At 40.8% G+C, this 22,656-nt stretch overlaps 2 protein-coding genes across 2 annotated transcripts in view; one reads left to right on the top strand and one right to left on the bottom strand.

The window, feature by feature from the left end:
* Window positions 1-1,189, top strand: part of LOC128367535 (dynein, cytoplasmic 1, intermediate chain 2a) — a 19,180-nt gene extending 17,991 nt beyond the window's left edge. Inside the window, exon 16 of the mRNA XM_053328113.1 lies at window positions 176-1,189. Within this exon, the coding sequence (XP_053184088.1) occupies window positions 176-289 (114 nt within the window). The 3' untranslated portion in view covers window positions 290-1,189. The remainder of the gene's footprint in view (window positions 1-175) is intronic.
* Window positions 1,128-22,656, bottom strand: LOC128368369 (electrogenic aspartate/glutamate antiporter SLC25A12, mitochondrial-like). Its single transcript, XM_053329159.1, has 18 exons — window positions 22,645-22,656; window positions 22,084-22,137; window positions 19,851-19,993; window positions 17,893-18,008; window positions 15,296-15,435; window positions 12,429-12,575; window positions 12,090-12,228; window positions 11,079-11,172; window positions 10,462-10,546; window positions 9,139-9,220; window positions 7,669-7,827; window positions 6,655-6,707; window positions 6,360-6,440; window positions 3,947-4,087; window positions 2,542-2,680; window positions 2,077-2,235; window positions 1,829-1,919; window positions 1,128-1,741 (listed from the first exon to the last, which is right to left on the bottom strand). The coding sequence occupies exons 1-18, from the start codon at window positions 22,654-22,656 to the stop codon at window positions 1,534-1,536; spliced, it is 2,043 nt and encodes a 680-aa protein (XP_053185134.1). The 3' UTR covers window positions 1,128-1,533.

The raw sequence follows: 22,656 nt of genomic DNA, 5'->3' as shown, positions 1-22,656 counted from the left end.
TGTTCCCTTATGGATGCAGTATGTTATTTAGGCATTAACCATAAGCGCATAGAGTAGAGCAGGTGATTTATGGTTGCTGTGAAAATACCTGTGATCGCTACCTTTGCTGAAGGCTGTTTGAAATTCAAGTCATGCCTGTGTTTCACCCCCCCCCCCCCCAACCCCCTCCCCCCAGCAAATTGCGGTTCCACGAAACGACGAGTGGACCCGTTTTGTTCGCACGCTGGCAGAGATCAACGAGAACAGGGATGATGCAGAGGAGCTGGCAGCTCAGCGCCTGGCTGCCTGATCTAGTTGCTTCGGATGTGATGCTTTAGGGACCAGTGGTGTGCTTGTTAATATCAGCCCTGTTCTGATGGAAGGAAAAGATGTTTGATCAGAAAGCAGTATGGACATCTTTCTCTGCAAACACTTGATTTCTCACACCTTCTTATTTGCCTTCTCAGTTAGCTGGACCGTCAACAGTCTTCCTTGGAAAAACACAAAGCGACAGGGCTATCAACTTCAGACACTAACATGAAGCCATATTCACAAACACAAAACGGTCGTCCTTTCTCTAACCAGTTGCCTTAAAACTTTAATTTTAAACTTGATTGTAAAATCCTATCTCTTTATTTTGGGCATGTTAACATGAGCCTTAATTTTTCAGTGAAGTTCTTCAAGCCAAATAAACATTCATCTCCACGTATTCATCTTCAATCAATGAACGACATTCACAGCCACGCTCCACTTCCACACAAGATGTAGTAAAGCACGTCTTTACATACCCAGGAATGTAAACATCTCATAACTGTAGCCCATGTTGCCAATCTCTGTTCCCTCAGACTTGATGACCTAAATCTCCCTTTGTTTGTAAGATACTGAAATGTCCTAAATCCAGATGTCTTTGTACTTCTATATTGTTCTATAATGACCAGTTTCCACTCAATCAGTGCAGCTGGTTAGATTTGAAATAGTAGGAATATCCTCCATGCCTAAGAAGATGATCGTTTTATGCTGTAACTACTCAGTGATTTCCAGATCTGTAAATGTATGTTGATATGATCTGAATAGGGAATGTTTGTTTCCTCAAGAATCTCAAAGCTTGGTGTCAAATTTGAGAATGTACTTTTCACACGTTAGAAACAAACAGTTTGAAATGATTTATTTCAATAAAATACAATAAATACATTTAAATTATTTCCCAAGACCCTGGTCTCATGATTTCAAAACAAACACTTTGAAAACATCTGTACATCCTCGTGTCTCTGAAATATAACTGACACATGCAAACCAAAGCTATCGCTCACCGTAAAAACGCAGTGACAATCCTTTGTAATGCCATAATGTCCCTCCTATAGAGAAGTACAATATGTACAATTAAGATGTGCAAGCTATGCAAAGGAAACGCAAAAAAAAGCTATACTCATGCAGCATTCAAAATAAGACAACCACTCAAATGCATGTAATTGAAACGTAGTTCAATAAAGCCATTTGGAGGAAAGATAATGACCGGAGGAGCATGCAGCCCTCACAGTCATAATAAGTGATGGTTTATGAGGCTTGTGGCTCCTTTGTTGATTCCGCTGGTTTGATTTTCACCTCTCCAAGTGGTATGAACTTAGGGAGGTGCAGACCAAACTTGCTCTCCACGCCAGCAAAGGTTGCAGCAGCCAAACGGTAGCCGCCCACATGGTCTGCAGTCACAGAGGGAAGGTCCTTGATCACAGGTTTGTGAGTGGGCTCGGAGCCAACAGGACGACTGAGGAGAAAGTCAGATTAGGGTGAGACGCACTTCATGAAATTAATAAGCAGCACAGACTTGTGCAAACAGGGTTAAAGTACTTACTGTCCTCCAAAGTCAACGTAGAACCATCTCTGCAGCAGCTCATAGGTAACCAGAGTTACACCGAACTGTGGCGACGATCTGAAGACGCGAGCTAATGGAAGATAGTTTGAAAATTACAACATGGGATTTAATATTTCTCCAGTGGATTCCAGACAATTACAGCCACCACAGTGAGCCTCATTTCCCAGTCATGAAACCACTTATGGGAGTGTGAGTGTGTGTGTGTGTGTGTGTGTGTGCGCATTTACCTCCTGCGCCCTTCCAAAATGCCCTGAAACCTTCCTCCCTAAGGATCTTCCTGAAGCAGTCGATGACTCCACTGTATGTCGTTTGGCCTGCTCGGGCCGCCACCTGGAGCCTGGTCTTGATGACATCAGCAGGGGTCACCAATGATGCCGCCGGTACACCTTAGGAGACGTTTCACAACAGATATAATGAAGCGCTTTCACTATGCACAGATGTTGTTACATTCTGACATCCCTGCTGCAGCGTCATGCAGGGCTTGAAATGGGTATCGCTTTATAGCACGATATGACAAAAGGACTGCATATACAGCCCGGGCTATTGTGAGATTCATTGGGTGGAGAGAGCATGAACGTGGGAGGAAACCAAAATGCATTTCTTGGAGTAGAAAGTCTGATGCATCCTGCAAGAAAAACACATGTTGCTTTTTGAACGTCTTGAGACCCCCAGCATTTCCAGATGTTTGTTACCTGCAATCGCTCCAGCAGTGAGCAGCTGCAGTGCCCCCAGCCTTCCTTCATCATCTGCCATCTTCGCCTTGGTGTGGGCATAAACGGGGAAGTAGATGGCGGAGAAGGGGATGTCACGCAAGAAGCACGCTTTTGCTCCCTAAAAAGAAGAACATGAAAAGATCATTTTAAACATGTGGACATCACAACTGGGCCGCTAAAGGCAGTGGTTGAGGGGGTTTATCTTGACGATTTAGTGGCCTGGGAGCTGTCTTGTTTAACCAACGGGAGGTTTTAGTGTTGATGATGGAGCCAAAGAGCCCCAGGCAGAGCTGCAGCGCTGGGCCTCTAGAGAGAAATCCATCACACACACATACAGAGCAACGCCATGGACGCCGGTGTGCTGGCTACTTCTGCAAAGAGGAAGTCTTTTTTTTTCTTCCTTTTTTTTAATAAGCCACACACTATCTGCTACTCATTAAAATATGGACTATGAACACATGACTGGAGCTGTAAGTAAACCCACAAGGATCTGGAAAGCAGCAGTAGCAAAGCATAATCCCTCACTAATTTGCTGTTGGTTGTTGGCCACAGTTCCTTTCGCATGTTCTACACTGTTTTGGAAAATTGCAAACAGTCAGCAAAAGTGCTCTGTGATCTTCAGATTTCAGATTCTGAACTGCGTTATGCCTGCGTACATCCAAATGTTTGTAGAAATACAGTATTATTTCGTCCGTGAATCATTACAGTGTTTAAAGAAAGTACATTTACTCCAGTACCATACTTTTTTAAATGCTTTTACAAGTGAACCACCAAAATTATAAAACTTTTGGGGCCATTCTGCATAGGCCACTTAGACTTTTAACACTTGAGTACATCATGCTAATACTTTTATATATAATTTACATGTAAATGAAGACTGTTACATTGTGGTCTTTTTGTAATTACTTAAAAGTAGAGCCTCAAATGATTTGTCAATTAATCAGTAAATCTGTTGTCAAAAAATAATCTGTAACTATTTGTAATTGTTTCAGTAATTTTTCAAGCAAATGTGCTAAAATTCTCTTGTTCCAGCTTCTTAATTGTGAGTATTAACAGCTGCTCTTTCCATTTTGTGATAGTAAATTCAACCTTTGAGTTTTGGACAAAAGTCACCTTAGGTTTTAAGAAACTGTGTTCAAAAAAGAAAAGAACATTTTAGAGCACACAATTAATTGAGAAAACATTTGGTGGATTATTTGATTGATCTGAAAACTTTTCCCACCAAACTTCTTCCACTGTTCCGTGATATACACCAAAGTGAACAATAAATAAACTGATACAATTGTATCTCAGCAACATTAGAGCGTTTTTCCCTGCCCTTGTGTGACGGTTATCAAAAGGTGGATGCTGCAGACGTCATGGTGCTATAGAGGTGATGACCTACCTTGTAGAGGCCAAAGAAGCCCAGGTCTCTCACAACATTCAGGGCACTGACCCTGGGGCCTGTGGTGATCTCTCCGGCCACCTGCAGACGGATCTTAACGATCTCCAGAGGATTGGTGAAAATCACCTGGGAACCTCCAGCCTGTAGGATTCAAGATGACAAAAAAAAAAAACAACAACAGCTGATTAGCAGTAGACATGTTGCTGTTTGCAGTTAGAGGCAGAGAGCTGGGTGTCTAAGTGCATTTTTTTTAAATTAAGTGAGGTCACATATCTAAGGCGGAGACTTTGGTTTAAGGTAATGATGTGCAAGCATTTCTCCCTTGCAGGACTTTTCAAATTATCTCAGTAAACTTCAGCACAAAAGATACTCTTTATCCCTGATCTGATCTCACATTGTCAGAGAATGGCCTTGGCAGGCGGAGGAAAAAGCAGGCATTGATAGAGGAACAACTGGGGTCAGGTCAGAACAGGCGTAGGGTGAGGAGAAGCCCTGGCTCATGGCTGGGAGACGGTGACCCTGGCACCAGCCCTCTGCCCCCTCGCTTCCCCTGAGGCACCTCCTGTGGCAGGGTGAGCGGCCCAGCCTGGCCCTCGCCCCGCACACTTCCCCAATTCACCCTCATTCCCAGGGGAGAGCTCTGAATCACCCGGATGGCTCGGGGTCCAGGAAAGCAATGCCCCCGAGGCACAGCACCCTCTGACTCAGGCGCATTTATCACCCTCCCCAAATCTAATCAGGCCCCAGGATGGCTGCTGGTGACATTCAGGGCAGGGGTCTTATCTGTAAACATCCGAGCAAAGGTCTAAAAAAAGCTCAGGAACATTTAGTCAATTTCAAAGTGATGGGGGAAATATCCGCCTCTCTGAAGATGAATGCACTCGTCCCGCCTCTTTTATCTTCTTCAGTTCTCTCTGATGGGGGCGATAATTAAACAGGCTTTCATAAAACAACATGAGGATGTGGTCCACTTCATATAAAGCACTCACAATGAATAATTCTCACTGAAGGAAGGACATAGATGGGATGCATCCTTTACACATCCCACAGTTAACAGTTGGAAACATCTTCTTGGCGGGACCTGCACTGTGTCCGTGGGCCTGCAGCTGACCGAGCCTGCAGGTATGTACCACACTGTCAAACTCAATCACAATGAGCTAGACCCAGCTTCATCCAGGACCCTCCAGGGCCTCCTCCTCCAATTACATTCTGACAGGGGTCATGAACCCGCAGACCCCGCTCTTCTGCGAGAAACCTGCGGGCTCTGCTGCATGGCCTGCCTGTTTCACTTCACCACAACAAAACCAGTGGCGAGGCAGAGTGAAGGAATTAAAAGTTGTAGAAAATGAACCCAGATTTTTTTTAAAAACACAAAAAATACAAAAAACACATTTCTCACGATGCTCATTTGAGAGGATTTACGAACCAAGGTTTTATATTCAGGCGACCCATATGAAATGGTGGTTGGCGAGATGACAGAAGAAGTTGAGAAATTATGATCTCCCACAAACACGAAATAACTCAAGATCTACTGAAGGAAATTTAAAATGAGAAGCATATGCTGATAAACTGAACCGGATGGAACTTGAATAGAACTAAATTACCCCAATTAATCAGAATATCAATTTTAGAATTTCACCAAATTATAGATCCACAATGAACAATTCAGTCTTAATGCTAGTAAAATGCATCCTTGTCCAAAACAGTAAATTAGTTAGGTTCCTCCGCAACATACACTCACCATGTACTTTATTGCAATCCAACACAAGAGCTCTGCCATGATTTATACTTTAACGAAGCAATTTTCAGTTTGTGATGAAATCCAAAGTGATAATTCTACTTTATGTGCATTATTAAGGCTGTAGTAATTGGTAATGCTGAACTAGAGTGAATTAAATTGAAATGTGTTATTATCTTTTTCCACCTCCATATATGTTAATGGCCTGGACAAAATATTAGAAACACTTCTTAATTTATTATATTACATTGTTTATATACTGTACATAGTCTTTGGTTTTTGCCTGTTCTGAAATAGCAGTCTACACCTTCAGGTAGATGAGTATTTTTATATCAAAATAATCAAACATTCAAACAACAGTGTGTGACGGCAGGAGCATGCTTTACTATTTTAAAATGCTTTCATGTAATTTGATTTCTGTTGTATTTACTAATTAGCTACATTCATCCATCTTATTAGTGACCATTAAAGCAATTTAATTAACCACCTCATGAGAAGCCAAACTGGATCTCATGAGTATTTAAATGGGAAAATATTAACAACCAAATGTACAAAATTGTTTCAAGTCTTTTCCCACATTAATTACTTTCTATCATGGATATCTTCTAGCTGATCCTTCCTTTGTTTTTTAAGCTCATCTACACACTGCATTATGATCACTAAGGTAATGCTTACACATCCACCAGCAAGAATCTCTGCAAACAGTGGGATGGTATCATCATCGGAGGTGAACTTGTCTCTGACAAAATCATTCATCTGAAAAAAAAAGGGAAGAAGACATCAAGAAAAAAAGGCAGATGAGACACAATCCCAATCTTGATAGCAGGGCATTAATGTTAACTTGTGGTTGCAGTCACATCTTGATTGTGAAGAGTGCGTTGTCTCTACGCACTATGCATGGTTTTCATTCGCAGTGAATCACTCACAGCAACTTTTTGAACACTCTAAGCCACACAGTGGAATGACTTGCCGTGAGTTTGATAGCTTTCTCCGGGGCAACGCCGATGAGCTGCGGGAGGAGACCTGCAAAATATTATTCATAGATACCATTAGAATACCTGACAGAGAGAGAGATAAAGTCTGGCTTGAAATGAATGCACATTTTTATCTTTGTTGAATGAATACATCCACTGACAGCTAGAACAATGTAAGCTGCAGGGTTCTTGTGCACGTAAAACAAACCCATAAATATTTACAGATGTGGCTGATACATCTGATACACCAAAAACACAAAGGGTCCCATTCAAAATGAACAAAAGTCTAAAATATGACACTGCTGGTGCATATGGGATCAGCACTGTAGAGGCCTGATCCCACTGTTGGTGGGGAACAGAGAGAGAGCTGTGTGGTCACAGACAAGATCGGGAGGGGGGAGGCTGGGTGCTACGGTGGCGATAACCGCCATACTGTTTCACCGTCTGTCCTTCATCAAGCCAGATAAACTTCTGAAGGAGCTGCTGAGTGACTGCTGCTGGTATGCGGCCAGAAAACAGCCGAGCGTGTCTGTCTCTGAGTCAATCACCCTCTTATCATGTGCAAGAGAGGAGGGGGGGGGGGCACAGTAAGGCAGATCAGAGCAACAAAGAGCTGCAGTGGTGGAGGTAGCAGTAGATGGCAGTCTTGACTTCCTTCATATGAACAGCCTGAGGGTTGAAGTGTTGTATATCAGCCCTTCAGCACCATTATCACCACCCGGGTAGAGCTAGATCAGACACTGCTACTACATGAATTCTGCTGGTCAGTCTCCTCTGGGAGCTCTCCCTGGTATTGAGATAATGAAAATTCGACCCCTGGGTGTTGCTTTATTCACTGTTGAACAAGGAGGGCAAAGGTTTCTGGTATCAATTAGCAAACCATGCTGCTGACATTAGCACACTGACACATCCTGATGCGTTCCCATCAGACAATTTGTTTTGCACATGTTTGCCCGCACACTGATTTAAGACCTTTTTCTTCACATCCTATAAAATCTGCGATGGATTACCTCTGTAAAATCCGAAGAAGCCCTCGTAACGGAGCACTTTCTTCGCGCAGTCGAAGCTGTTCTTGTACATCAGCTCTCCTACGAAGGAGCCTGTGGAGCGCTGGTTCTGCATGCGTGTCTTCACCAGGTCAATGGGGTACACAGCTGTGGCGCCAGTGGCTACAAAACAAAAACACATTCGTCACTGATTGAAATCTTTGTGCTGTATTTCTAAAATATTTTCCAGAATTTTGAGCATCTGACCAAATTATTACATGCAATAAATACAAATATATTAGTTTGTATAGTTTTCACAGACACACATTTGAAACTTTCAAATACACTGGGGCTGAAACCCATCACTATGTCATTAATTAATTGTTTTGTTTAAACAATGTCAGAAAACAAGTTAAAATGATAAATTATGTTTTTCCAGAGCCCAAGGTGAATCTAATCCCTTGTTTAACCCGACCATCATTCCAAAACTCAAAGGTATTCAATTTACTGTCATATATGGCAAAAAAACAGAAAATTCTTGTTTTATAAGCTAAAACCAGCCCCCGGCAATTATTCATAATATAAATATAAATAATTGACATTATAAATAGATTATCAAAATAGTTGATTGATTTTCTATCATTGGATTTTAATATCTTGATGCATATAGGCCACCATGTCACACTCATTCCCTCATTATTACCTTTTTACAGCTGAGCTATATAATAAATAGTAATTCAGTAGATATGTTTGGAGGGGGCTGTGTAATGACCCCTAAGAAATAAACAGAGCTGTGTAAACAAAACAAAAATGTTACTATGCTCAGAATAAGAAGTTTGATAAACGTGTGAAAACAGTTATGTAGGACATATTTTGGGTGGGTGGGGGGATACTGCACAAAGTTTAACCAAATACTGCTCTAAGCTATGCTTGCCATGTCTTGTCTGACATCAAAGTCGGCTGCAGTGACTCTTCTCTCAAACAAGCAAAAAGCTCGGTCAGCAACAGTCAGAAACAGCTCATTAACGCCACAAAGACATGGCAGTCTCACCATACTTGGTGATTTATATCTTTCTAACCCTGCCTGAAATGGCCAGAGGTGAATGACAATTGTTAAGACTTGAGGAGAGAGCACACACACACACACACACACACACACACACACACACACACACACACGCACACGCACACGCACACACACACACACACACAAGTCAGGTCGTTATGTCGGAGGTTCCTTGTATCAGTTCCTTCCAGTGTAATTAGACGGAGATTCCAGAGAGTGCGGTTCCGGAAGATTTGTGTCATTCCAAAGCTCTGGCTCTAACGACAGCCTGGAGCCACCAGTGGCACGGCAGCACAATGCTGGAGCCTCATATCACAACCCCTCTCCATGCAACACAATGGCCAGCCCTGGGGCCTCAGTACGCCAGTCTGGCCGGCTAAGGTTACCCCTCAGCAGGTCGGGGGCTCAGCAGCAGACATGTCACTCACCTCCAGCGATTGCGCCCAGAGCAAACCTGTAGGCAGACTCTGCAGCCTGGAGATAGACGGGCCGAGACGCTTCGTGATGGTGCTATATGGGAGAAAAAGACACCGGTGGTCAAATGAATCTGGAGAAAGATGGGGGATCAGAACGCTAACCATGAATCGGCTGGCTATTAAACTATAGTGAACCAGATACATTGTGGAAAGAAAAATGCTGTGGAGTACTCAGCGGCGGAATAAGGCGATGGTATGTGGACATGTCATGGTATAAGGTCTGATTCATCATCAGGCGGTATTAAATGTCACAGGCAGACCAGCTCTACAGTAAATGACTATGTGAACCTGTAGCTGAGTTTTCCACAGATGCTACATGTGGGAGGCTACAAGCTAAAGGTCTTCTTTTATTCGTACAACAAAGTATCATTTCTCTCTTATCTACTTGATCTCTGCATTGGTGTTTGATGTTGAAAGCGGAGCCCCTTTGTTTTCACTGTGGTGAAGGGGAACAGATTAGCCCCACAAGCCTTTTCCATGTAAAGATAAGTATCTACATGAATATTACACAGTCCGAGTGAGACGCTGTTAAAGTATGTGTGTGTATGTGCAGGTTCGAGGCGGTGAGTAACTTCTCCCAGACCAGACGAGAAAGGAGTAGAGCAGATCACTCTTTTCCTCTTCCCAGATACTTCCACTGAGGGTTGCATGCTAACAAGATCAAGGTCTTGATCAAAGGGTTTAAACAATTAGCCTACTTCCACTAAGGGCAGGCCTGAGAATTGCAGCATCCCCCCCAAAGGAATCAAATTCCAGACCTCTGAGCAGAAGTCCCAGGAGCACGAGTGGCCTGAAAGTTCTGACCACAGCCTGATTCAGAGATGTGTTATCCGGTGGAGGCAGGAACTATTCTGTTCTCCCACATCCACCTTGACTCCCACTCCCCTCCTGCCATTAGCAGACTTTGCTAAAGGAATCTCAAACTCCTCAAGCCCCACACTGATAAAAGCCTCTTATTAGCTTCTCAGATGTGTGATTGCAGCTGATGTGTATGTGCAACTATACTGAATAAAATGGGGAGAGCCTTTCATGGAGAGGTGCAACGCAACAATCCATTCCTCTTCTATAACTATAATTGGTGTACTTTTATCTGGGAGTTTAAGTAATGCACTTCACAAGGGGAGAAAAACATGGGCACTCTGCTAATTCAGTCGCTGAACATTCTCCCTTTTTTGGGGGGCTCCTTTCTGAGAAGGAAGCAGAGTGAGAAGAGGAAGAGGCTTTGATAAAAGGAAGAAAGGATGTGAGGTGTATTAGAGGAGTCAATCAGGATACCTGTTTCTGGGCCTCAGCTAGGTGGTACGGCATGTTTCCTTCTTCCAGCGGGGCTATCCTCTCGATGTCTGCGTGGTTCAGTCGCCTTAATACACAGCAGCAGGGGAGGAAGGGAGTTAGGCCAGGAAAAAAGCACAGCCCTGCATCTATTGCAAGCAGCAGCCAGTGATGTAAGATTTTCCACAGACTTTTTACTGGCACATAACTTGAAGTTACTGCAACTTTAATTTAAGCTCATATAAACAACAGACAAACAAAGCTGGATGGATGCCTGTGGCCCAACAAGTAAATGAAAGTGTTTTCTTACAAAATGTTAGAGACTCAAATATTCCCCACTGGCCTGACGCATCATAAAGCCTGTATCCATGTTTTATGTTTGTCTTGTAAATCAGCCAGTGGAACCACTGTTGTTAAACTGAATGAGCAATAACTTCATCTTTACGACCAATAAACAGAGCTGTAACATATTTATTCCGCTCATGGTGGAATCAAAAATGACACGGTTTTGTACAAATGTTTTGAGTACACTAAGTGGATTTGGGGAACAGCAGCACAACCTACCTGGGTGATCGCATAGACAAAACACACAGTGAAGCGTGATGTAAAACAGAGCTTACCCAGAGTGAGAGTGGAGACCAGCGAGTTGGTACAGGATGTCAATCTCCATTGGAGTGATTTGACCAAACCTATTAGCAGCATGAACAAACTCCTCTAAAATGAAACAAAAAGAAGAGGAAACTCAATCATCCAACAGGATTGCTGGGAGCCTCGATACATTAAAGTTAAACAGGGATCACCATATAATATAGCTGAGGGGTTAGCCATGTCAGGTATATTCTACAGGAGGCCAGTATTAGTATTTGCAAATATCGTTCTTGCTCTAGTTTTATAGTAGATGCTTGCTGGTAAACAGGATATTTTAGGAGATTACAGAAAAACATTCAAAATCATTACATTACTTTTTCATTCATGCTGCCTCTCAGCAGCACCTTGTGTCACTCTCTTATGTGTGCTTTATATTCAGTTCTTTATGGTTTCCTGCTGAGAAGCTCCATTACCATCGGGTGGTCTTTCTCAAAGGAAAACCTAATGGTAGCTGTGGAAGGAGGGAAAAGACTTATTTATTCACTTCCCCCACAAAGACCTTCCTGCCAGGTCCAAGGACTGCAACCTTCAGTTGCAAGCCTGTTTCTGTGATCTACAACACTGCAATGACACCACTTTTCTGTGACTGGCATGTGAGTGTTTGCTTTATACTTAAAACTCACCCGTCTGATACGTGTGGTAATAGAAATAGCAAGAATAATTTGCAAATACTATTCGCCCAAGATATTGTATAAAGGAAGAAAATAATGGAGGGGCAGTAGAGGAGCTACAGTTTACATTTCAGTGGGAAACACACTTAGGAGCAGAGGTGACTGATCAATTACACAGATCTACATGTAGGGTGATGATCTGATTACCAGGTTAAATATTCTCATTTACCTTCATATTTTAGTGCTACAGTAAATGTTCCCTGTGTGGCCACTCACACCACTCTGTCAAGAAAGTTGAAATATGATTGCACAGCTACATTTCATATCTCATTCTGATTTCAGTGATGTCAGGTGGATCGTGCTCAGGAGTACCTTTGGTAACAAACGTCGCTTTGTGTGTGCCAGCGAGGGTGCTGTAAACCTTGCGGACCAGCTCCATGTTGTTGAGGAGGGCGTTGAAGCCATTGAAGTAGGAGAAGCTCACCATGTGGGAGGTGGTGCCTCCTGCAGCCTAGAGAAAGATCCATAGTGTGTTATTCCACCTGTGTAGGAGGACTGTGGCTAGATTATATTATGTTTTCTTAAATCTTCTTCAACCTACTAAATGACTGCAGTGCAAAAATACTACTGCTAACATTGGTGTCCAAGCTAACACTCACTGGATTGTTTCAAGTTTTTAACAACTGGTGTAAAACTTTTTCCGCAACTCACTGAAACCAGGTTTTCCTCCACAAATGGAGTCAGCATGTGGTGTCTAATGGTGGCCATGATGTCACTGAAGTCCAAGGCAGTGATGGTGCCACTCTTACTTTTGTCTTTTTGTGCAAAAGCCTGGCGGGCATGCTCCAACTGCAGCTCCTGCAGCAACACACAGAGAGAGAGAGGTCATATTGTTAGCTGACAAAAGTAACAAAGGGTGGGTCCCTGTGATGATCAAGTCAGCTATGAAATGGAAATTTGGAGGAACAAAGTAAAATAATATCAGTGTTGGACAGATGTGAAAGTCATCAGATATGACGGTGTCAGACGCTGGATTTTGTAATCACCACTGTCTCTCTGGAGACTAATGGAAACCATGTCCTGAGAAGTCTGATCCCGGTGCCGAGCAGAGCAGTTTAAGTGAGACGACCAGCAGGTGTGTCCGCAGAAAAATGATTCAATATGACAACCATGCAATCAGTAAGGGATGCAGGGGGAGTCTGACCCCGGGTCAATGTCTGCTGTCAAAGCTCATCGCATATAACCAGAGGATCAGAGAGCAATGTTACTGCAACACTCAGCTGTTACTTCCTCTTTGCACTCTGCTTCTGATAACCTAATCAGTGGATTTGTTGGTGAAGATTAATTCTCACAATGTTTGCTGATTATATTGTTAAAAACTCAAGATGATATGATCCCTCACAAAACATTACACTTAACAAAGTTTAGAATTGCTAAACTACTTGCTGAAGTTTCAAATCTAGCCAAATACTGCAACAACCACAAGGTGGCAGAGCCAAAGCGGTTTGAATGACAAACAATAGACTTGTACTTTGTTCTTTAACTAATACTCAATGTTCTTGGACATGATAGAAAAGCAAACAATAATAATGATAAATGTAGACGAAAACCTGCGCAAACAGGGGTCTTTGGTGTAGCGGTGGGAAGCCCCAGTCAAGTGTGATAAACCACAAAGTGCTCTGAGGGATCCCACACTGCACTGGAGCCGGAGCCCAGCCGCTCTGACTCTCGGACCACCCAGCTTCTGTCTAACACCACAGGTCTTGACTCCAAACCAGGTTTTTCTCTGACCGTACTGCTGCTGCTGATTTAACAGCACAGAAGTCTCAGTAAATCTACACTTCAACTTTCACCTTCACCACAGGATGAAGGTGATCATTATGAAGGGTTTCACTTTTACTAACGCACACATACTTTCTTAGGTGCTGAGGAAAAAAATACTTGTACTGTTTGTCCTGTCAATATATTCTGAAGCCCCTTTATACAAGTGTTTTCTTTAGGTTCTGTGCCTTTAATTAGGAGCTGATAAGTTAAGTTAAAATAAATTAAAATAAATTTAAACTGTACTGTGCTATTGTGATGTACAGGCTCCATAATACCCTGTCTTGATACTGGGGGTTAGGGTTAGGGGTTGGGATTTGTTTTCATGTCCGATCTTGTTTCAGCTCCAGGTATGTTTTTAATACAAGCTGTAGTATGCACCATTAAAACAATCATTCATCATTTTGGGAAATACACTTTGCTTTCTTCCCAGGAGAGCATAAAAGAAGATTAATACCACTCTCATATCTTTCTGTATGAACCTACAGCCAGGCTTAGCATAAAGATGCTACACAGATGTGCACTCATGTGGGGAGCAATTGTTAACATTTCCTGCAGTCCAGAGCAGCAGCTTCCATGTTTTCTTAAATCCAACACCTTCATCAATCTGTATCATCTTCCTCTATCATCTGCATCTCCTCTTCCTCCTCTCAGTCCACACTGTCAATGCTTTAAAAAAAACCATACATGCAAACGCTAGCTAAATATATCACAGTGAATTGTAATACATGTGTTGAGTTCAACATATTAAAATAGAATAGCAGTGTTATTTGATTATTTATTGTGTCATGAGATTTTGGTTTTGGTTTTTAATGTATTTGGCCTCTATAATTTTATATACACAGTATAAATGAGGATGTCAACAAGAAGCTGTAGGGTGTTATCAGGGCATGTGAGGTCAGATTAGTTTTTAATTGTTTAATTATTCTTTTATTATCTTTTAAAAAACAGACGAACAGTAAGGCAGAATCTTCAAAGACTGTGTGAGACAATAGGAAGAAAATGCCATCCATCTCTCCTTGTTGAGTCTCAAAAACATTAACCAATTTTACAAATAGCTGCAGTCTGATCTGAGCTGAAAAATATTCTCAAACTGTGGCATTCACAGGAGGCTCAGCTAGTGGATTCTGCTGTGTTGATTGCAATGGTGTTCATATGTACTTTAACATTGAAGACTGTTTTTCATCTGTGAAATAATATTAGGAGCACTGACAGTCTACGGTGCAAAAAAAAAACAGTCCGTTTTTTTACTATGTGCTTTGTACGTTGATTGTTTACATAAGGTGATTATTGTGACTAATTAAAGCCAAATTAACTTTAATGCTTTATATCTATCTACATGTACTATGCAGACATACACAAAAAATGTTTTATCATGCAAGAATCCCTGAATGTTACTCACTCATATTGATTTTGTGTCTCTCAGTCTTCACTGACAGCATCCCAGGCAGTTGCACATCTTTACTGAGAGATCTATAGATTTTGGCACAATAGTGCAGCGCTATTTGTCCATTTAGACTAAGAAAAACTCACTTTCATTCACATAGACAACCAAAAAAAAGTTCAGCCTGTGTTAAAAGTTATAGAGAACAGAACCTTTAGGATCTCAACAGTTGATGCAGCACAGCCTGAGAGTGATATTGGTCTTCTCACTTGGTATATGTTTCCCAAAATGGTGAACTATTCCTTTAATTGTAAATCATCATTATCATGCAGCTCATCAGATCCAAAATAAAACTCAAAAATAAAATGTATACCTGCAAAAACTGGGTGAACTCTGAATAGCTGAGGCGCCTGTTTCTTTCATAGCCGAAGTGTAGTCTGATGAACTCACAGTCCCAGTTGAAGGGAATGTGGTGATGAACTGTCGTCTGGCTGAAGATGTCACGTACATTCTCTGGAAGAGTGAGATGTGAGTCAGCGACATGAAGAGACAGAAGGAAAAACATGCAAGACGCAATTGTAACCTCTGCATCTCATCCTCACTCTATCCTTGTTAAAGTAGAGGAAAGAGTCCATTTGGACTGCAAGGCTGAATAGGCTGTTTGACAGTCCCACTCCTTTTTACATTTGGAGGGTTTTCAGTCCATCTAGGACATTTTTTGTGTAACCACTGCTCTCAATTTCAGTTGCCTTTATGGAGACGCATTGCACAGAAAGAGCATAGCAGCAGCTCCTTTGTAAATCTCTGCATCTCTTGGTTTATGACATGCTACATTCATTCCTCCTCTTGTCAGATGGAGATGGTTATAAGCTTGGACAGTTTGCTTGCTTTCCTGGCCTGAGATGAGACCTTAAGAATACAAGCTGCTGGCATGTATAATACTCTATAGGCTCCAGAAGCCCAGAAAAGAGAATCATGGCTACTTGTAAATTCATTGACTACACATGCTTGAGGAAGAATAGCACCCAAGACCCATAATTTGCACTCAAACTTATACACACCCTGAGTCCCCCCTCTCAGTAACGGTAATTGTTTTAGGGCTATACAATCATCTGAGTTTTCCATTACTCATCCATGAAAACCACAACAAAATTACCCACATCATGTCAGCATTTTTAATCAAATATATTTATTGTAATATTGTGTTGTTTAAACCATGGGTGTAGACTTAGGTATGGACAGTAGGGACATGATCACTATGAATATCAAGGTGCTGCTGGATTGTCCCTGTCAATATTTTTACTGATATCAAATAATCTAACCGGTTTAACACCACATAACATTAACAGTATCTCTGCAGAGTTGCCAGGTTTGTGTGTTTTCTGCAAAAAAAAGTGCACTATTATGCTAAAGAGTGAAAGAGTAGGATATGGGAAATACTCGACCTGATGATCTTGCAACCCTCAATTTCAAGCTGTATGCATTGTCAACTAGCAGCAGCAGTGGAGTCGGTGAGGTGGAAAATCCAAAGATCACAGAATTGAAAACAACTTCACTGTACAAAACTGAGATCATTTGATTTTATATTTAATATCAGATGTTAGATGTGATTTTATAATTTGTAAATACTTGTACTTTATTAGTTATGGTTAAAATCTCTCCCAAATGCAAATTAAGACATCTGGTTCTTTTTCAAAGAGGAGCCAAAATGTCAGTAACAGCTGAGCTTAGTTAATAAGAATGTTCTGTAATAAATCCAAACATTCATCTTTAAAATTAGTGGCAGAAATATTTAGTATTTAATACCTTCTCTCCTTTTTCCTGAGTGAATTATTGCATATGCGTCATTAATACATGAACATTTTTTGTAAGCTATATTAGCCACAGCTTGTCCAACTGATATGTTTGTGACCATCAGGGATCGTTTCATCATGACAATCCTGTCAGCAGCAGCCTGAGCATAGCATAGAGCAATCAGGTGAGCTCTAACATTACAGTGAAAGATCTAGCCATATGTTCAGTAGCTGAATGAAAACAATACAAATAGAAATGTCTGAGCTGATTTAAGGTTGAAGGCATCACTGCATCTCTGACATGAAACTCTTCAGTTATGTCACCCAAATCTACAAACTGAAAGAAGGAGAGAATCTCAGTTGAGGATTAAAAACCTTACAGCATCCCATTATAGAGTAGCATTACCTACAAGTTTCCATAAATTTACTGTGACAGTCTGTGATATGGGGCGGCACAGTGGTGCAGTGGTTAGCACTGTCACTTCACAGCAAGCCGGTTGGGGCTCTTCTGTGTGGAGTTTGCATGTTCTCCTTGTGCCTGTGTGGGTTCTCTCCAGGTACTCTGGCTTCTTCCCAGAGACCAAAAAACATGCAGTCTAGGTTAATAGGTCACTCTAAATTGCCCGTAGGTGTGAATGCGTGTGTGAATGGTTGTCTGTCTACTCTATGTTAGTCCTGTGATGGATTGGCGACATGTCCAGGATGTACCCTGCCTCTCGCCCAATGACAGCTGGGATTGGCCCCAGCCCTCCCGCAACCCTCTAGATGATTAGCAGTATGGAAAATGAATGAATGAGTCTATGATATGTTATTGTTAAATATTAATGTTGGTCTCAGATTTATAGTTGAGTAGTATATCAATAAAATAAAATGTAAAAATCAGGGGGAAAAATTGTGATCCAAGTCTAGTTTCAGGCAAGTCAGCAAATGCATATTCAGTCAACATTATGCAGTCAGGCTCTTTATGTGTATGTGTGAACACACATGTGCCTATTAAAGAGAAAAGAGTGATAGAGAGTAAGTACACCCACAATTATTTTGGCTGTTTGTCAAAAAAAATGTCCCTACCAAAGTTAAAACCAAAGCTATACCCTTGGTTTAAGCTATAGTGAATGTAACATGATGCCAACATGAAGTGCACCCCCAGACTGTAATCCACCATAAACCATGTACATACCGAATGAGATGTCCCCTGTGCCGGTCTTGTCAAACAACTGAAAGGCAACTATGAACAGGGCATCTGGTGCACATAGAACTGATTCAAAGGCCAGAAACTCCTGGAAAGAGATCAGTCTGTTTGGACAAGAAAGAAAGAGTTCTAGCTGAACAAAGGATATAAGTATGTTGGACAAAATTGCAAAAATAAACTACATTACAATCTATCCCACCAGCTGGACTGACCAGAGAAACACCCACTGACACTGATATTGATAAGAGTGCTAAAGGACAATGAACAAATGCAGTAATAAAAAAAAATCCTATTTTTCAGCTGAGCTTCAAAGTTTAGTCTTGACTTTACAAAGAGCAGTTGATAAAACAATCACCCCTCAAGGTCCATTTAGCAGTAGTTCTCGAGCTTCCAATCACCTCACATGGTCTTCATCAGATAAGACGAAGTTGTCATGGAAATTGCAGCTGTTCACATTTCCGTTATTTTTCATCCATGTTGGCTTAAATGTTGAGCTTCAAAGTCCATTCTATTATATTTTATAATATATTATTATTAATTTTATGGATTGAATACAGTACATGTATTATCATTATTATTATGATTATTGTTATTATTATGATTATTATTATGATTATTATTATGATGATTATTATTATTATTATTATTATTATTATTATTATTATTATTATTATTATTATTATTATTATCATTATTATCATTATTAACATTATTATATTATATATTATATACATACAAGAACTCCTTAATGCGTTCAGAAAAAAAGACATCTAAGGACCTTGAAGTGAAAGTTTTTTTCCCAACAGTTGTTCAGCTGTTCATGAAACATATTGGCAGCCAAACTGTTGCTCAATTACAGTGTAATTATGAATATAAGTGCAGCTATGATCAGGTACTTAGATATATTCTGGCTTACTTTATTGTATTTTAAATCAGTTGTAGCCTAAGTGTAAAACTGACTGACTAGATATAAAGGTATAAACTAATAGATAAGATATATTGAATGGCTGATAAAGGTGGCCATTTACTCAGCAAACACTATTAATCATTAATAGTATTTGGCACCTACTACACATGATTGTTGGTTTGTTTTGGGGTGATATGAATCTGTACATTTTTTAATCCAAAATTCTTAAATAGAGAACAACATGTGGGCATGATCATACACAGTAGACTTAGGCGTGAAAGTGGCCTTAAAGATTAAGTGCTGCTATGATCGTGTGATATCCAGGTGACTTGTTGACTTGAAAGTACCTTAAGACCCAGGTGAAACAGGAATACAAGGTTTGTCATAAATACACATAAAGGCTGAATTTAGCTGCTTCTAAATTGATAGAATTGAGAGGGGGAATAAGAAGTCAAATATTAGCCAAGCCCACATTTCACTGGTGTAATAAATATACAAGAATTTGCTTTTGTGATATTAGCACACAGTATCAACAGATTGTATAATGCAGTAATGTAAGTACATGCAATTAACACAACACCATACTCATTCAATGGCCGAAAAAAGGTTACTTAAAATCACAGTAATGTGCTGACATCATGTAATCTCTACGTTTCCATTTCCCCTGGCTCTTGTATAGCTTTCACGACAACCAACTATGAAAAGCAATACATACCAAATATATTTATATGGCAGCAGAAATGTCGCCACTACTGGTGAAATGTAAACACAATGGAAAAGTCATATTGTTCACCAAAAAAAGTAAAAAAAAAAAATAGGACGAACAGTATACAGAAAACAAAAACACCAAAAGGTGATTTCGAACCGGAAAAAAAATGTATTAGCTTAAATTGGCTATAAGAATGTGTTGTGCCCTAAAATTAAAACAATAGTTGGGGAAATAGAGAGAAAAAGCTATAACCTTCATACATATATTAACATGCCTCAATATAACAAAGGACATCCACAGGAACATCTTCACATTACTGTAGGCACTCACCCATCTTTAGTGGTGTCAGCCACTCCAGCTATCAGCCCAACAGTTTTGGGATTATGTTGAGGCTGTGTGTGCAGACCCAGGTATCTCTGCACAAAGTCTTTGGGGGTCATGTAATGCTCTCCATCCTCCACCACGCTGGCATACTGCAGAGGAGACAAAGAGTATTGAGTACACGGAGGACATGTTTCACTACATGTCTGGTTTTAGAGTAAGAATCTGTAAGGCAGAAATGATTTATGTGCATGGAAAGAAAATGATGTGGAGTACTACTTACAATGATAAACAATGTGTGATAAATCAACAAGTCTGTTATTACTGTGGGTCTGTGAACTGGCATCTCTTCACTTTGTGATTATAAGGTGTTTGTGGAGTTTTCTATAGTGGCACAAATGATCCTCTCTTTACTGGTCCTTCACAGTATCTTAAATTAATGCAATGCTTTTCCACCATGACAAAAAGTATTAAAAAGCATTCTTTGACCTCATGTAGGGCAGAGATACATGTCTCCTTGGACTGCTTATAACCATATATGTCTCATTATCAAATTAAAGAGACACTAAAATACACTTTAAAAAAGCCACATATAAGATACTCAACATGCAAACTAAACTGTGTGATGACCATAATTTAAAGAGTTTTGTTTAGGTTTAGTCAGGTGAAGTGTTTAACTATTGTACCTATATTTATCAGTAGTAGTAGTATCACTGAGAGCAGTGCTCTCTTTTTCAAGAACGTCCTGTTCACAGTTACACACTCACAGCTGGAGGCTGTCCAGTAAAACAAGTGTGATCTGCTCAATGAGCAGGATCACTGAAGCCTTTTCGGTAAGTGCTGCTCTTTCACTTTTCACATCTAGATTTATCTGCCAGTCTGAAGGCAGAGCCGACGACCTTCCATAACTCTTAACCTTTAGGTCACCACTGTCAACTTAGTGATACAGATCAAACCTTCTATCATGGCATATATAATATTTATACATATTGTGATACAGTGTCAGGAACTTCAATTGAGTATTAATTGTCACACTGATACAAAAATCCTTTATTACCACAAAGCAGTCCTGTGCATTGATTTGCAAAGGCCTAAAATTAGATATCAAAGATATCAAAGGACTGCCTTGGTGTAAATGATACACACAAATCTCTAACAGGGTAACACACTCACATTCCCACATGATATATATGTACATCTATATATATGTACAACCTTTACCTAATTTAAAAAAACAAAATGAATAGTACATAGCTGCAATATCTTAAGCAATAAACACCACTGTGCAAGTGTTGTGTGACAGTGTTTCTCTTCACTTGAATGAAGCACGACATGCACAGCAAATGCAGAGCTATGCTTAACTAGAGATCTCAGTTGGGCTTTAAGACATACTGTAAGGTCATTTTTAGAGCCTGGGTTGGATTTCAAGTTGGAACAGAGATAGCTCTGGAAGCACAAGCACTGCATGAACTGGCAACAGAAAGGCCAGACTCGCAGGGCTGAGCCAAGCTGGGTAGGGAGAGCATGTGATGAACAGAGGAAGAGTGTGGGAGGGGACATTCATGCCAAGTGTTTTCAGGGCTACAATTTAATGCACTCTGCTGAATTAATGTTTTAAGTGAAAATATTAATTCCAAGCAATTTATTGCCACATTTCTCCATCACATGATTGTGTATCCATTCACCCTCACAGTAGGCCTCAAGTAGTTCTTAATTAAATTATACAGGCAGTCAGAATGAGCTTCCAGTAATTAGCCTAACTCTTCCACCTGAATATGCATCACAAATGACACAGTCCTCTTATAGCAGAGAGATGTAGAGGAACTATAAAGCAACTCAAGTTTACACCCCAAACAAGACCTGTGGTGGGTAAACAAACATACACCACTATAGCCAGGGATTTAATGCTTTGAAGGGTGGTAGAGATTAGAACAAATTCAATGACATGCTGGAGAACAAAATACACACACACACACACACACACACACACACACACACACACACACACACACACACACATTGACAAACAGACATATATATGAAGTCAAGGCAAGGGGAAATTCTCTGTTGAAGCAGATCCAAAATTAGTCAAAGCATTTGTGTGACCTTTACTCAACTATGTACCCCAGTGGACACCAGAACACTACACACAGACATTAAATGGACTTGTTATAGACAGTTTCTGTGTGTTGCCATGTATGTAAAGCACAGAAGTGAAGGTTTCTATAAATAACAGTCTTACCTTCAGAAAGATTGCCTTCAAGTCATTGGTTTCGGCTCTTTTTGTCGCTTGCACCTATAAAACACAAGTTGGAGTTTGCTAAAAACAAAGTTATGAATGCAGAGAGTCATAATGCCAAGATGCAGCCTATAGATATGTTCAATCAGAGGATAAGTAGAGCTGAAGTTCAGCCTGTCACTGTTTAGCTTTGATATTTTGGGGGCAGCCGGCTCAACAGGATCGATCACAGCGACAGAAACAGCAACAACACCCTGCATGTGAAACACAGCCGAGCTGCTGCGATCCCATCACACTGCAAACCGCCTCAAGCAGAAATCTCTCTGATAGAAAAAAAGCGCAACAAGAGGAAAGAAATGACAGACGTCTCTCTGCGAGGCCGGCAGAGATGCGCCTGTGGAAAGATGCAGGACAAAAAAAAAAGTAAAGGGCTATTCCGCTGCGTTTCAGACAGATGTTTCGAAACACCGAGCTGCCCTGCCCTGCACCATACAGCGGTAAAGCCACGGCCCCGTTACCGGCTTTTAAAAGTTAATATCTGATAAGAAATATTGACGGAGTCACCTTGACCGCCAT

This window comes from Scomber japonicus, chromosome 11, assembly GCF_027409825.1.
Source record: "Scomber japonicus isolate fScoJap1 chromosome 11, fScoJap1.pri, whole genome shotgun sequence".
Taxonomy (NCBI): domain Eukaryota; kingdom Metazoa; phylum Chordata; class Actinopteri; order Scombriformes; family Scombridae; genus Scomber; species Scomber japonicus.
This window is presented reverse-complemented; position numbering and strand designations above follow the sequence as displayed.